The sequence below is a fragment of the Ciconia boyciana genome, chromosome 12 (assembly GCF_034638445.1).
Source record: "Ciconia boyciana chromosome 12, ASM3463844v1, whole genome shotgun sequence".
NCBI lineage: Eukaryota > Metazoa > Chordata > Aves > Ciconiiformes > Ciconiidae > Ciconia > Ciconia boyciana.
The window spans coordinates 8,137,167-8,151,282 of record NC_132945.1 but is presented as its reverse complement, the minus strand read 5'-3'; the positions used below and the strand labels follow the sequence as shown (position 1 = coordinate 8,151,282).

Genomic DNA, 14,116 nt, shown 5'->3' with positions numbered 1-14,116 from the left:
GGGACCCCTCTCTTTTTCAATTTTGGATCTCACTTGCAGCCAACAAGTTCATCCAAAAGCACCCTGCTCACCTGTCCATGCCACCAGCTTCTTAACCACTCTCCTAGCATACTGTTCTTCCCCATCATTGCACTCACCTTCTCCCATTTCAACCTCTCCTCCTCAGTACCATGATGCCTTACAATTCAAAAACTGACCTCTCCTCCTTGCTGCTCTTTATACCCATTCTCCTATCACTGTTTGCCACCCTACTCAATCCATCTTTCATCTTGATGATTAGTTCACAGCTATTTGCAACTTGCTTTCAAATTAATAAGAAAGGGGAATAGAAGTGTTTTTCAGCAAATGAAAAGTACATTTATCTTCAAAAGTGTCTTCAGTGGACATGACTTTCAGTGGACTCATCATTCTCAGGGTTCCAATGGTACCAGCCTGCACAAGCTGAGCATCTGCTGCCATTATGTCTTGAAGATGTTCTCTTGTATTTTGAATTTGAAAGAAATACTATTTACACACAGAACAGACATCCTTAGGAAAGCAGGTACCTTAGTATGCCAAAGAACAAGCAGCCAAGAGAAACCTCCACAAGAGAAAGTGCCATCCTTTAAAACAACCTACTAATTTTGGTTAGAAGGTTATCACTCTTATAGAGGAGGAGTCCACGTTAATTCAGGAACCTTTTGGCGATCTGCTTAGTGTTCCTCAAGGCTAATCAGCATGCCTTGAAGGTATTACCAGGCTTTCGGGTTTGATTCCCAGTGTACAAGCTTGAAGACTACACAGAATTGCAGAGTCTTTGGACGAGACATTAAGAGCAGTGGTTCGGCAGGAAGGTATTGAGAAAGAATTTGAAAGATTGTGGATTACAGCAGGAGATAAGGATAAAATTCCATCTACATGGGACCTGAAAGCGGTTATGGTGATATCAGAGCAACTAGGCGGTGAGGAACCAGTCTTGGAATGGGAGATGCCTGCTCCAAAAGTCATCTTTCTGAGAGTCTGTAACTGGCGAAGACAGGAATTTGTGAACCGGACCAAGTTGGTATCTCAGGGCTGTGGAATTTCCAACTTTGAGAAGGATAAAATCACTAACAACTGGCTGGAATTTTAGAGAGGCATTCCCCACAGAAAGCTCATCATGGCATTACAGCTGAGAGCTAACATCTACCCCAAAAGGGAATTTTTAGCAAGGGGAAGACAAGAGACTCAAATTAAATTGTGCCAACATTGTAAGGCAGAGAACGAGACCTGTTCGCATATTATTGGATATTGTCTGGCGGTACAGGACACTATGATTAAAAGACATAATCAATTATGTGAATTATTGGCAGATGAGGCCAAAAAGAAAGAATGGATTGTATTCCAGGAACTGCTGTTGAAAGATGAACAAAATGAATTATATAAGCCAGACTTAGTATTTGTTAAAGAAGATCAGGCCCTAGTAGTTGACATCACAGTTAGGTATGAGAGTAAATTAACACAGTTAGCTGATGCAGCAGCAGAGAAAGTTAAGAAATATCAACATCTAAAAGATCAAATTCAAGAAGTGATGAATAGCAACACTATTAAATTTATAGGATTTCCTTTAGGTGCATGTGGAAAATGGTATCAAGGCAATTGCGAGTTGTTAGTAGAATTAGGACTCTCCACTTCCCGACAGGAAAAGGTTGCTTGTTGTTTATCGAATCAGGTGCTATTTTCTTTAGTGGACACTGTGCGTATATTTGCTAGTCAAGCACAGACTATTTTAAGATCTTAATGAATTATTGAATTGTAATTGTATCATTTAATGAATTGTTAATAAACTGATTCTTTCTATCTATCTATCTAAGGTGGAAGCCGGACCCCCCCTGCCAGGAGCACCAATGGCGACAAAAGCTGCCAAGGGTAACAAAAGCTTGTATTAGGGTATTGATAGTATGTAGGGATGTTAAGGGCTCGGAATCATGACACATCATCTATTCTGCCAAAACACATTAATTACCGGTCTTTACTTAGGTGGATGGGCCACCTTTACTTAACCCAGAAAAGGAACATGTATAATTTTATATATGTTCGATAAATAGCTGGCTCAGCAACCTAGCAGACAAGTGATTTTAAATAACCTCCTTGTCTGTTATTCATAGGAAAACTATCAAGGGACAAAGGAGTTTTTCAAGCAGAGCATTCATCTGAATTTTAGAGAATATATAACTTCCACTTGAGTAGCAATTGCATGTCATGAGGAATATGTTCTTCAGCACCAGCAGAAAGCTTGCTTTGACTGAGAGCTTCCCTCAACTTTGAAATAACTAGCACTGTATTTTTTGTATATATCCAGAACCATATCATACTGACTGTACATTTCACTGCACATATTATTAAATGCACCACATGAAACTCTTTTCAGTTAAAACAGTAATTTCCTAAACATGCTCCTTTGTTATTAGTACAAAGACCAGCAAAATTTCTCGCCATTTTTACATTTATCTAATTTAATATTCAAGTGATTTAAGAAACTGCTTACTTGCATTTGGCAGCTCAAATCCCATTCAAATTTTTGCTTACTATGGTTTTTACAGTGTATTTAATCTAAATTTATCACAAAAAGGCCAGCCATATGAACTCTACTGGGTTAATGCTGATAGGTCATCATTAGAAGGAAACATCCTATGTGAAGCTTAAACATTTTCTAACAATATTTGAGACACACTAGCAACATTTGATGTCAGCTTTGCTACTTGTCTGAAATGAGAGAATGATTATACTCACCAGAGGTAAGAGCAACCAGAGAGCAAAACTTAGTCTTCAACTACTGACTCAAACAAGCTGGAGTTGCAGAGGAAGAGAAACAGGAGCAGGCACCAATTAAGCAAAGGTGCACAACTGAATTAAATTCTACATTTTTAACAACTCTTGCAATTAAGTGTAATATTTGGCATCACCTGTTGCAGAAATGAAAAACCATATGACTGCTCAGAGGAAAGGCAGGCTTAGAGGAGAGACTGGCATCACCCTAAACATGGTTTATGCTGTTAATGCCTTTTTCAAAAGACAGAAAACTTAGCACTACATTCACTGCAGTCCCAGATTCTTGTCCTGCAGATGATCTTCATAGCAGACTCTTTTTCTGCAGCTCTATCTGTCTTCACAATATTGAAGTCAAAGCTGATAAAACTTCCAAAGCAATGATACCCATGAGGGCAGGCAGGAGATAGGAGTGCGAACACCCATATTCCTGAAGTCACCAGCCCACAGTTTACCAGCACCAGAGCCCTCCATGCCCTCAGAAGTCTCATGCAGTTTACTGATGCATCTTCAACGGATACTGAAGTACCAGCTTGCTGTATGGAGTAAGTTCTGCTGATTCGCAGGTATAAATACCTTTTCACCTTCTATAGCAAACCTCTTAGTTTCATCCTCTAAGGATGTGAGGCTCCAGGGCTAGCTAAGCCTCTAACCTTCTCATAAAGGTTGCAAGGAACACAGCTGAGGAATAAAATGTGCCTCTTCCACAAGATCCAAGGAAAGAAACCCTGAGACAGGTGTATTGTAACAAGAAGGAAAAAGAAGCATAAGGAGGAAGGTCAAGCTGTTATTTAGAAAATATTTGTTAAGAAACCCAAACATCAATATCAGCAATTAAGAGGAAGCAGGGTCGGGCTACTTCATTTGTCTTCTGTACGGGGCTCCAGCAAAACAATCAAGATGCTTAGATATTTGCAGTCACCACTTTATACACCAATGCTTTTCTGACTTGTCTATGCCAAGGACCACACAAAACAAATTAAAATCTGGCTTAATGATGATGGCACAAATCTGAAGAGTGGCCACTAGATTTTTATGATGTCATGAGAGCTAAATTTGACCAGATAGTGTAGAATAGTGAGAACTAACACAGCTGCACCAATAACATTTCTAGAAGGGACTGTTGTGTAATGTGGAATGTCAAGCATGAAAGACAGCTGGTACCTAAAGTCTTCTTGTGTAGTAAGTTGCATATAGTCTTCATTTTTTTCCTTGCATATTGATGCAAGAATTATTTAGTACACTTGAAAACTGTGGCAGACAGCTTCAGATCAGGAGTATCCAAGATGCCTGAGAAAGGATTTCTCCTTGTTTCCAAAATGCACCATCATTTCTTTACAGAAGGAGTTCAAGGAACATTGTGTCACTTGAAGAGGATGTATAGCCATGTGCTGGATACACCTCTGCTGGTCAGAATCTTTGCAGGTTTATGTCGCTTGTAATCTTTAGGGTTTAACCAACCTTTTCTGGAATCTCAGTCTTTCAGGAAAAAAAAGATCTGTCTGTCTCAGTGTTTTCAAACACATGATAAAAAGAAACAAACATGCACACTGGGATCAATACCAAGCAGTCACCTGTTCAGTCTTCTCGAACACCATTGCTTGATTGTACACCTTTCTGTCTTGGAGGACAAGGGCTGGCTTAAAAGATGTGAAAATATTTTGCACTGTCCTACAAAACCTGGGTTATTTTTAAGCATATAAGCAAAATCAAAGAATTTGTACACAGCAGGAAAACTCTGTAGATAGATACCAGTGGGCAAAAAACTGAGTATGAAACAGTTTGAACACTGGCTTTCCCCAAACACTACTGAAACAGTATTCAATAACTTTATGTAGGTGTTCTAGGAAAACTCTGGCCTTATGCAATCTTTGGACCTCTGTTGTGCTCACTGAGGTCTGGTAAAGCTTGTTCAGTTTCTTTAGCTTTACAGGACACTTAAAAGAGAACAAAAAATAGAGACGAAAGCACTACTCTCAAAAGTTAACTGCTTATGCAGTCATAAAAGAACACTACCCCATGTTACTGCATAGCATGATCACCATATATTTGAAATAAAATGCACTGCTGTGCAAATTCTTCAGCTTTGTTCTGAAAGCATCCACAGCTCTGACAGAGCAGTATCCAGAACAAGGAGAAGCATGAGAGAAAAACACTGAGTTGAGGGAGCACATGGAGACCAGACTGAGTTCCAAGTAAGACTGCCTTCCTCTTTTCCAGATAATCCTAGAGGCAAGGAGTCTGCTAGGCTTTCTGATGAACCTTGCCATTGGCTGTGGCTTCATTTTTGTGCACTCAGAGGTATCAGTGGCTGAAGGCCCAGACTACCGATGGAATGAAGAGCAGAAACCCCTCAGTTAGATACGGGCTGAGCTAACCCTGGAACTGGAAACCATAGACATGCTGCAACATAATACTGTGAGTTACTCAAGCTAATCATCCCTGAGATTACCAACACCATTACATGGTGCTGCACTGGGCTGCATAGATGTGGGACAGTAGCTAGGGGATCTCTGCAGTATGCTCTGCTGCACCATGTAGACATGCCTAAATGCTTTTGTAAGCGAGTGCCTTGGGAAAGGAAACAACTTTCCAGTGGTAGCTAAAAAGTTTAACAACTCCTTGTTTCTGGAGTTGTCCTAACCTAGAACAGCATGAAAAATTTGGCGTGCTCTCAACCCAAAGGTCAATATTTAAATACTACGGACGTTACCACTGATAAAGGGTTGTGCAATAATTATGATGGGCCATGTAGTTGAATAAGGTATAAAGAAGAACCTTCATTATTAATAAAGAACTACATCATCTTATTTAAAATGAGGACAGATTGAAGAGCGAAGTCTGATGCTTTCTCAGGAGAGTCATGGAATGAAAACGTAGCAAGACAAAGGCCTTCCTCCATACAAGGAACACTCTTTGAAGCTCTGAAAGAGTCCTTTAAAGATGAGATGAGAAAACAACATCAGTGACTCTCATTTGGTCTAAATGTCCTACTTCAGATATGCTAAGTGCCAGGTACCATCTCCATAATGAATATTTATTCTGACATGAGAGCACAATAGCAGAAGGCATAGATAAAAGATTTGCCTTGAAGAGTACACGGGTAGGGTAAGAGATAAGAGTTCTCTTTAGGTTGTCATGACCTGTTCAGTGGTGAGGCCAGCTCCAGCTTGAGAATTAAAACACGTTGTCTTGAAATAAAAGCACTAAAACTGCTCCTACTGCCATTACTTAAACTTCTCCAATGCTACAGAGTGCAAATTTGGCTAACAATTACACAACTCACAATTACAGCTGCACCTTTGAATATTTTCCACCAGGAAAACCCAGTTCAAGAAACAACTTAATTTCCAATTTGTTGCTTGTGGCCAGGTGAGATGGCAGATAAAAGTACTGTGAGGATTCTTAGTGCCTCTTCTGGTGTATCTATTACCTACGGACTTGGGACCACCGACTTGATGACTCTGTGAGGACAGTCACTGAGAAAGGCAGGTCTACATACACTGGAAAATCAGCACCAACTAGAAGGCTGAGATGTGACCATTGTTTACAAAGGTCAGGAAACATCTGGACACTAAAGAAAGTGTCTAGCAGCAAAAAGAACATAGTCCAAAAGGGACTAGGGACTCAATAACAGGTGTACACACAAAGGTATTTTATAATGGTAGCTTTGATCAAAGGACATAGTCTGCAGGAACTATGACTTAAATATCAGCTCTCCTGAAGAGTGCTGGGTAAGAAGCGACTGCAGGGTGAGCACCAGTCCACCCATGCCGGACACCAGCTGAACTCCCCCACTGTGAGCTGCTGGTCTGGGCAGCAGCCTGGAAAGAGCAGTGGCACTGTTAAGTTTGAAATCCTTCTTCTATCAGTAAGAGGGTGCTGGGGCTACCTTTATTTCTTATATTTTATTTTCATTTCCTCCAGCTACGTTATTCTAAAGATTTAAGTCTGACAAATAGACTAAGGTGTGCACACTATTTCCTGGACTGAGAGGTGTGTGCATACACGTTGAGAAGGATCCTCCAGCTATAACCCTTATTTCAGGTCACGTTCGCTGACAGCAAGAGCCATAGACCTTTGAAAAAGTCTATTTTTCAGGTAGGTAGGAATAACCTGGCAGATGTATTAGTTAAAAGGAATTGGCAAAGCAAATAAATAGGATGCAGGAATCATGGCTGTGTATAACACGCTGATCTCCAAGCCTCTCAGGGGCTAAGTAAAGCCCTAAGGAAAGCTCTTGCACTGTGTCCTGTGAGGTGGCAGGTACATATGAATTCAGGAACAAAAGAGATTTGCAAGCCGTTCGAAATGCTGCATTCAGTGACTTTTCTTCAAAACCTCAAATGCCTTCCTGAATATACACTTCGTAATCATTGCAGTACCTGCTGATAGAAATGTTTTATCAACAATTAGATGCCTCCTGCTCAGGAGTTTTGAGAATCAAGTTCTTCACTTCCCTCTTTATAATGGGAAACATTAAAATTTCCTACTGCACAGCAATGCTATGAGGACAAGCATGTTCAATCATGAATGGTTGTGGCAATAAGGACCATATAAACTCCTAAAGGAGTAAGAAAAGAAGAAATCAAATTAAACTCTATGAGGGGGGTTCTGATCTCATTTGCAGACAAGTAAACATTGAGTAAATTTTGGATTTTGATGGAATTACTCTGGATTTGCACTGTCTGAGCCTGAACCTGAGCCAGGCCCAGACTGCGTTCAGGTAAGCTCATTGAATACATCCCAACCCCTTTGACTCTGCTGGGAGCACTCACATGTTTAAAGTTAATCGTGTGCTTAAAGGCTTTGGAGGATCAGGGCAAGAGGGCTCAGCCACTTACAGGACTGAGCTATTCTGCTTTATGTAGTGAGCATCTGAGGAAAATAAGAGTGCAGTTGTCACCACTGCCTCCCAATGCCCTGAAATAGAAGGTTATCATTTAATCACTCAAGTCAAAGTTGGTTTCTCTTTGGGGGTAAAAAGTCGTCGTAACAGTAGCAGCTTCAGACCCTTGGCTTTTGTGGTCTATGTCATTCCTTTTAGACCATCCTTCACTACAGATACGGTCCCATAGCTGCAGCAACTCCATGTGTATCCAGACAGACAGGATTTAGAGCTTATTTTCATTTAGTATTGGACAAGGCTCAGGCATTGCTCATTGCTTCTTCTTGCCAGTGCCAGGACTCAGGAGCAAGGCAAGGTCAAAGCTTCACGGTCCCCACAGGAGGACCTGAGAGGTGCAGGCAAAAGCAGTCAAGAACAAGGTTTTGCTGAGGGAAAGGGTGATGACGAGAGCACTGAGGGCTGCAGGGCCCAACACCAGGCAACAGCAGACTGTGTGGTCTCCCTCTTCCCTCCCTGGGATGAACTGCTTCAGGCCAGACAGCTTAGCTGAAGCAGGAAAGGGTTAAATACTCCTGTTGGCATGAGCCTTGGCAAATGGGATACCAAGTCTTCACTTTTCACCTCCACTGAAAGCAGAAGACATGATGAAAAACATCATGGAAGATTAGAGAATGTGATTAATTTAGTATTGAGGGACCATAACCCTGATAAAGTTTATAAATGGGATCATATAATGTAGTAGGAGCCCCTATTGAATGAACCAGTGAGGTCCTTTCAGATGGCTGTTGGTCCAGATTAAATCTGAGGTTGAATGCACCCACAGCGCAGATACTAAACCTCCTCGCTGATGTCTCACAGCCAAGTGTGCTGGGTCATCTCAGACACGTCTGGCACAGGTGAATGTACCTATGTTTCACATGGCCCATCTTTATTATTCCCCACTGGAATACAAAGTCTTTTTCAGTTCTGAACAACATATAAAGTTTAAAAACCTCTCACAGTTTTCTATGATTTCAAATACAGGTTCTCCTCCCCCTTCTTCTTTCTTTTTCTCCTCTAAAATGCAGAAATGCACATCTATTAACATAATTAAATAAGGGAGCTGGGCTAATAGGACTGATTTGGTCTAAAAGAAAAGCGTATAATTAGAGTGCCAAGTAACAGTACTATCAGTGGTGACACGACACTTGGAGCACCAAAGGGACATTGAGTATGACAAAATAAAGGCTCTGAATTTCTGCTGGTGACAAAATCACGTGTGCACATGGAGTAGGCGGAAGAGCCAGCCTCCCACATAATGTGCTTAAATGTCCTACCTTTTCCTCACCCCTGGGACTGGCTCTGCCAGTCATCCCATTGCTAGGGATGAAGATAACAAGCCATTGTCAAGGGCAACCGCAAAGCTACTTGTTTCACATTTGCATCCTTAACATTTTCTATCTAATCAGATTTCCTGTTGGTTGAGGAAAGCTGCCTTTCCTCATTACCAGCTGCTACCCCAGATTTCCCTCTCCCCATCCCCAATACATATTTTGCCATGCTTGTCTGCTTTTCTGTGTAAAAAGGTTATGTATGCCTGGAGGGAGACTAAATGTTAAAAAAAGAAAAAAAAGAAAAAGGAGGTCAAAAAACCCCACATGAAAACAGAACTGTGGGCAAGAGGCCAAGACTCTTGATTTTGTGACTGTGACTAACCAACGGGTGTTTTTAAAAAACATTTCTCTCATTATATTCCCTCCTCTGGATGTAATAATACAACTCAAATTAGTTTTCCAGGAGCAGACTTCTTTTTATGTAACCATGTTTTATACAGATAGCAGCAGCTTATGTTTAAACTATTTAAGAGAACAAATAGCTGCAAAATGGCCCTTCTCCTACTAGCAGTGTATTCCTGGCTTGAGGGAAGCTACAAAAACACCCTGTATTTTGCTGCTGCTTGGATGTAATTGTAAACAATGCACAATGCCCACAGGACCTAACATCCAGGTAAGGGTGTCAGGTCTGCTTGTTCTGTTGCATTTGAGAGATCCACAACATTGTAAACTGTAGAATGACTTTGACAAAACAAAGCTGGAGTGATGCAAAATAAAGCAGTAGTTCATCTTTTAACTTAGTCCAAAGTTTCCCATAGCATTAGGAAAGGCAGCATCCTATCTGAACTGTGATCCAGACTGACAGACATCACCCTCCTGGCACTGGCTGCAAATGGAAATTTCCACATTTTGGGAAGATAATATCGTTGTGATTTCCTATTGTTCTCCTCCTTTATTCCAAATCTACCACTTAAAAAAAGACTATCCTTGCTATAGTTGCTGAACCAAGGACCTTCTATGCATCCTCCAGGTTGATATCAAATGTTCTGGCCCTGGACCTATACTGCTAAGGTGTATTTGAGGCATATGGGTGCTGTGAGAAATGATGACATTGCAAGCAGGCAGGCAGGGGTGTCAGGAAAAGAACAAGAAACCAAGACAGGTTAATTCAGGAAACATGGATCTCATTTTCTCATTCCTTCTCTTGCTTTTAGAAATGGGCCTGAGATATGAGAAATGATGGGCCACCTGGTCCAGGTACCACAGTGAGGTGGTATTTAAGTCTTTCAGCAAATAGTAGAACAATCCCCATACACCCCTACAAAAAGCCAGGAAAATCTTTTACCTCATATCATCATACATGCCTAGGGGGTTCAAATCCTGAAGTGTTAAATGAGGCGCCTCAAGCATTAACCCTGCATGAAAGTGGTTAAAAAGTGCAGAGAAGAAATCCATCATCTAAATGAAATATTTAGGCAAAGACTTGCAAAGTTAGAAACATGCAGGATTTACTATGTTCCCATGTCATTACTCAGAAGATAAAAAAGGTACATTTTTATACTCTCTGCAGAGTCTTTCAAGTCTTCAGTTCTCCATAAAACTTCCATTATGACATTTTACTCAGAGAGGTTTCCTAATAGCTTCTTAGTTACCATACTTTCCACTACCTTCAAAAATGTGTAAATTACGCTACAGTTTAAACATTTATTTTCATTCATCCTCATAGCACAATTGAGCTGTTAACTGCTGGGTTCACACTAGAAGGTATTCAGGTAGGGTTTGTTTCAGCCACTCCATTAACTCCAACAGACTGTTTTAGTGTTTGCGCTGCAAGCACAGTTCAGATCATTTCATACCCAAAATTTTCCAAGCTTCATGCCAACAAACCACTGCGGATGACACAAATCAGTCTTTCAGTGGGTCTAACACCATTGTCAGGCTATTCACAGATTTTGAAGAAAAAGACCAATACAGCCCAGGCAATTTAAGCTGCAACAGAGGACTCCTAAGCATGTATTTTCCCTCTCATGCTAGAGGCAACGTCTTTCACAGTAACACATATAGAAATCACACAACAATAAAAATTGATACCCCTATGGATTCCCATCAACTTGGATGGTTGTGGGATAAGTCAATATGGGCATAGCTTCTTATGCCCTGTCTAGTAATGCAAAATTCCTGGAGGGGAGGAGGAGTGATAAAAAGGGGAAGGGGAAGAGACATTCATCCTTGTATACTGCAGTAAAAGATGAAAAGCTTTCCTCTTAGAACTAAACATTTTTCAGTAAGAATGATTAACAATACCATATGCCATGGAGGAAGGAGTAACACAGCTGTTGTTGGAGAGGGAGAGTATGTAGATTTATGGAGAATCTAAGAAGAGCAAATGTTGGCTTCCAGGCGACAATACGGCAGAACTGATGCTCCTCAGGTCTTCACTTACAGCCTGCACCTTGCAAGCTTCTCCCAGCAGATCCTGAATTCCTCAACATTGAGCCAAACCATGCCCCGAGGAGACTCACGCTCTGGACATAAAAGGCCCAGCACAACTCCGCTTCCTTTGTTCCTCTTGAACATTACATGCCATTAGTGTGTAAATTGTTGATTTATTCACTGAAAATGATCAGACCTAGCTAAGAGCTAGTACCCAGCAGGAATCCAGCTTCCAGTACAAGTTCCACTAAAATCACCATCAGCTTCTGCTGGAGTTCCACATGAACACAAAGAAAAAGTGGAATACAGCATGGGAGTCAATGATGCCAAGTTTAGGGCCCTTCTCTTTATGGCCCACATGAAACCTTTCATTTCACCAAATATCACTTGCCAAGGATGCTGAGCACCTCTAGTAGCTCAGCTGTCATCATATTCCTAGAGGACCTTGACATGAACAGTTCTGGGCTCATAATTTACTCGTGAAGACCACAAATCCTGACAGATAGGAAATTCATTATATTTACTAATCCAGAAGAGTGCTATGAGATTCACCTTTCCTTCATGTTTATTGAGTTCAGAATTATGAAAACACAACTCCTATCAAGTCAGCCCCAGAACTGAGAGAAGATTTAGGCTCTGTGTTTTCAAAACCCAATTTTAATATTCAGTTATATCATCACTGAAACAAAAAACTTATCTCCACACCTTACACTGGTGTTTGTGTCAGACTTAATATTTTTGGTGAGATGAGAAAGAAATGCTATTTTAGTAAAATACTCTTTTAAATAAAAGACACAGATCTCCCAGAAGTGGTGCAAAGAACATCCATGCAAAATTTGGGGTATGTACCAGGAGAAAGCAATTGACTGAAATATTTTGGGCTAACAGTGACAGCTCAGCAACCAATGCCCATAATTACAGAGAGAATAACACAAGCTATTTGTGAGAAAGAGCTCCAACCTGCTCACTTTGGCGCTCCTGCAGACTCAGTAGAGGCAGAATCCAGCCCTGAATATTTCATCTTAAAATACATCTACCAGCAGTAGCATTATTTGTCTTGGCAGATACTGGAGCTTATGCAAAAAGTAGAAGGCTTACCATGTGGAATATGAGGCAGTAATGCAAAACACATATGGAACAATTAGAGAAAATATTTTAAAATATAATTTAAAATAGCTTAATCTTATGTACACTAGATGAACAAGTTAAAGACATAGATACCTCATTAGTAATTTCATATTAGTAAACACAGCATTAGAAAAGACCATACCTTTGTTTTATCTGAAAAGGAAAACATTCTACTTATTTTTTTCTGCTCTGCATGCATTTCATTTTCCAAAATGCAACCAGGCGTGCATTACATACAAACTTCATCCTGCTTCACCGAATTACAGCTGTCATGAGCATTCTCTAGCGCTATGCAGAAGCCTTATGGAGTGAAAGGTGTTGGGGACAAGCTGAATCTGAGCCTAAGTGCCATATTTTCAGCAGAGCGCAGCTTCAGAAATGTTACTGGAAAGAACCAACTAGGAATTGATGCCGTTTAAGTAGCAAGCAACTTCTGGCAGCCAAAAAAGGGCAGTGTGTAATGATGAGAGCTGAAACAAACAAACTTTATTTAAGAAAAAGCAGCGTCACTTTACTTCTTGTCTAGAACGATACCATACATGGCTTATATTATAGTGTCCCGTGATAGCTGAATCAGACACCAACAGGCAAGCAAAGGGGGACATGGAGTGCATCACGCTTCCTGCATCAGTTGCACTAGGCTGACACAGGCTGGAAAACACACAGCACACTCTAGGGACATACATGGAAAAATAAAAATAATAGAAACAAACAGAACATGGATCCATAGTGCCACAAACCTTCCGGCTCTGTGTTCTCTTTGAGGTGCACTTGCTTCAGTGGGCAGCAGAAGATTTCGTGACACTTAGCACGAAAAGGGGACTCTTTTTTCTTTAATTCCGCAGATTGGATCGAATCTTGCCGTAACATAATGTACTCCTGTGTGCCAGGGGGAGCGTCATCCATAACTGTGGTCACCACATAACAAAATGAACTCAAGTTAGAGCTTGAGGAAAGCAATCTAGAGAATTAAATCAACTACATAATGTGAGGGTGGGGGAAAGAAAGGAGGGGAAGAAATGTTTATAGGAAGGAAAATAAAATTTAAAGTGTAAAGTATCTTAGTCATGGTGGTAGAAGGGTGGGGAAAATATTAACTTTTATAAACAATGCTTCTCATAAACATCAACACTTTATATTGTTTCATGCAGCTTTAATAAAGAGCAGAATAACACCCTGCTCCAAAAAGCAACAACAAGGTTCTCTCCTATGTCTTTGCTTTATTCTCCTATAGCACCTTCATCTATTCTGCATGCAGACTAAGGAAAAAAAAAAGCAAACAAAGCATGCTTTTATTGCCTAGCCATAGGCAATCTCTACGTTAACATCAGGAGTAATCATTCCACATCTGCAGGTAATGCAACATCAGTGTATCTATTCCCCAAAGTAAAAAGAACATGCCTTTATCAGGATATGTAATTATACACAGTTCCTTAGAGCAAGGATGATAATCCAATGACATTTGACTTGATCATCATTTTCAATGGATAGAAGAGTAGATGCACAAAGAGAAAGCACATTAATCCTTTTGATGGTTTTCTTGTAAAACAGCAAGTCATTTTTTAAAGTTGATCTTATAAATCAATACTGCCATTAATAATATAAA

The 14,116-nt window shown here is 40.5% G+C and overlaps 1 protein-coding gene across 1 annotated transcript in view; it reads right to left on the bottom strand.

Annotated features, from left to right (window-relative positions):
- The window catches only part of FGF13 (fibroblast growth factor 13), a 116,632-nt gene extending 103,252 nt beyond the window's left edge, over positions 1 to 13,380 (bottom strand). Inside the window, exon 1 of the mRNA XM_072876978.1 lies at positions 13,251 to 13,380. Within this exon, the coding sequence (XP_072733079.1) occupies positions 13,251 to 13,380 (130 nt within the window). The remainder of the gene's footprint in view (positions 1 to 13,250) is intronic.
- Between the last annotated feature and the right edge of the window lie 736 nt (positions 13,381 to 14,116).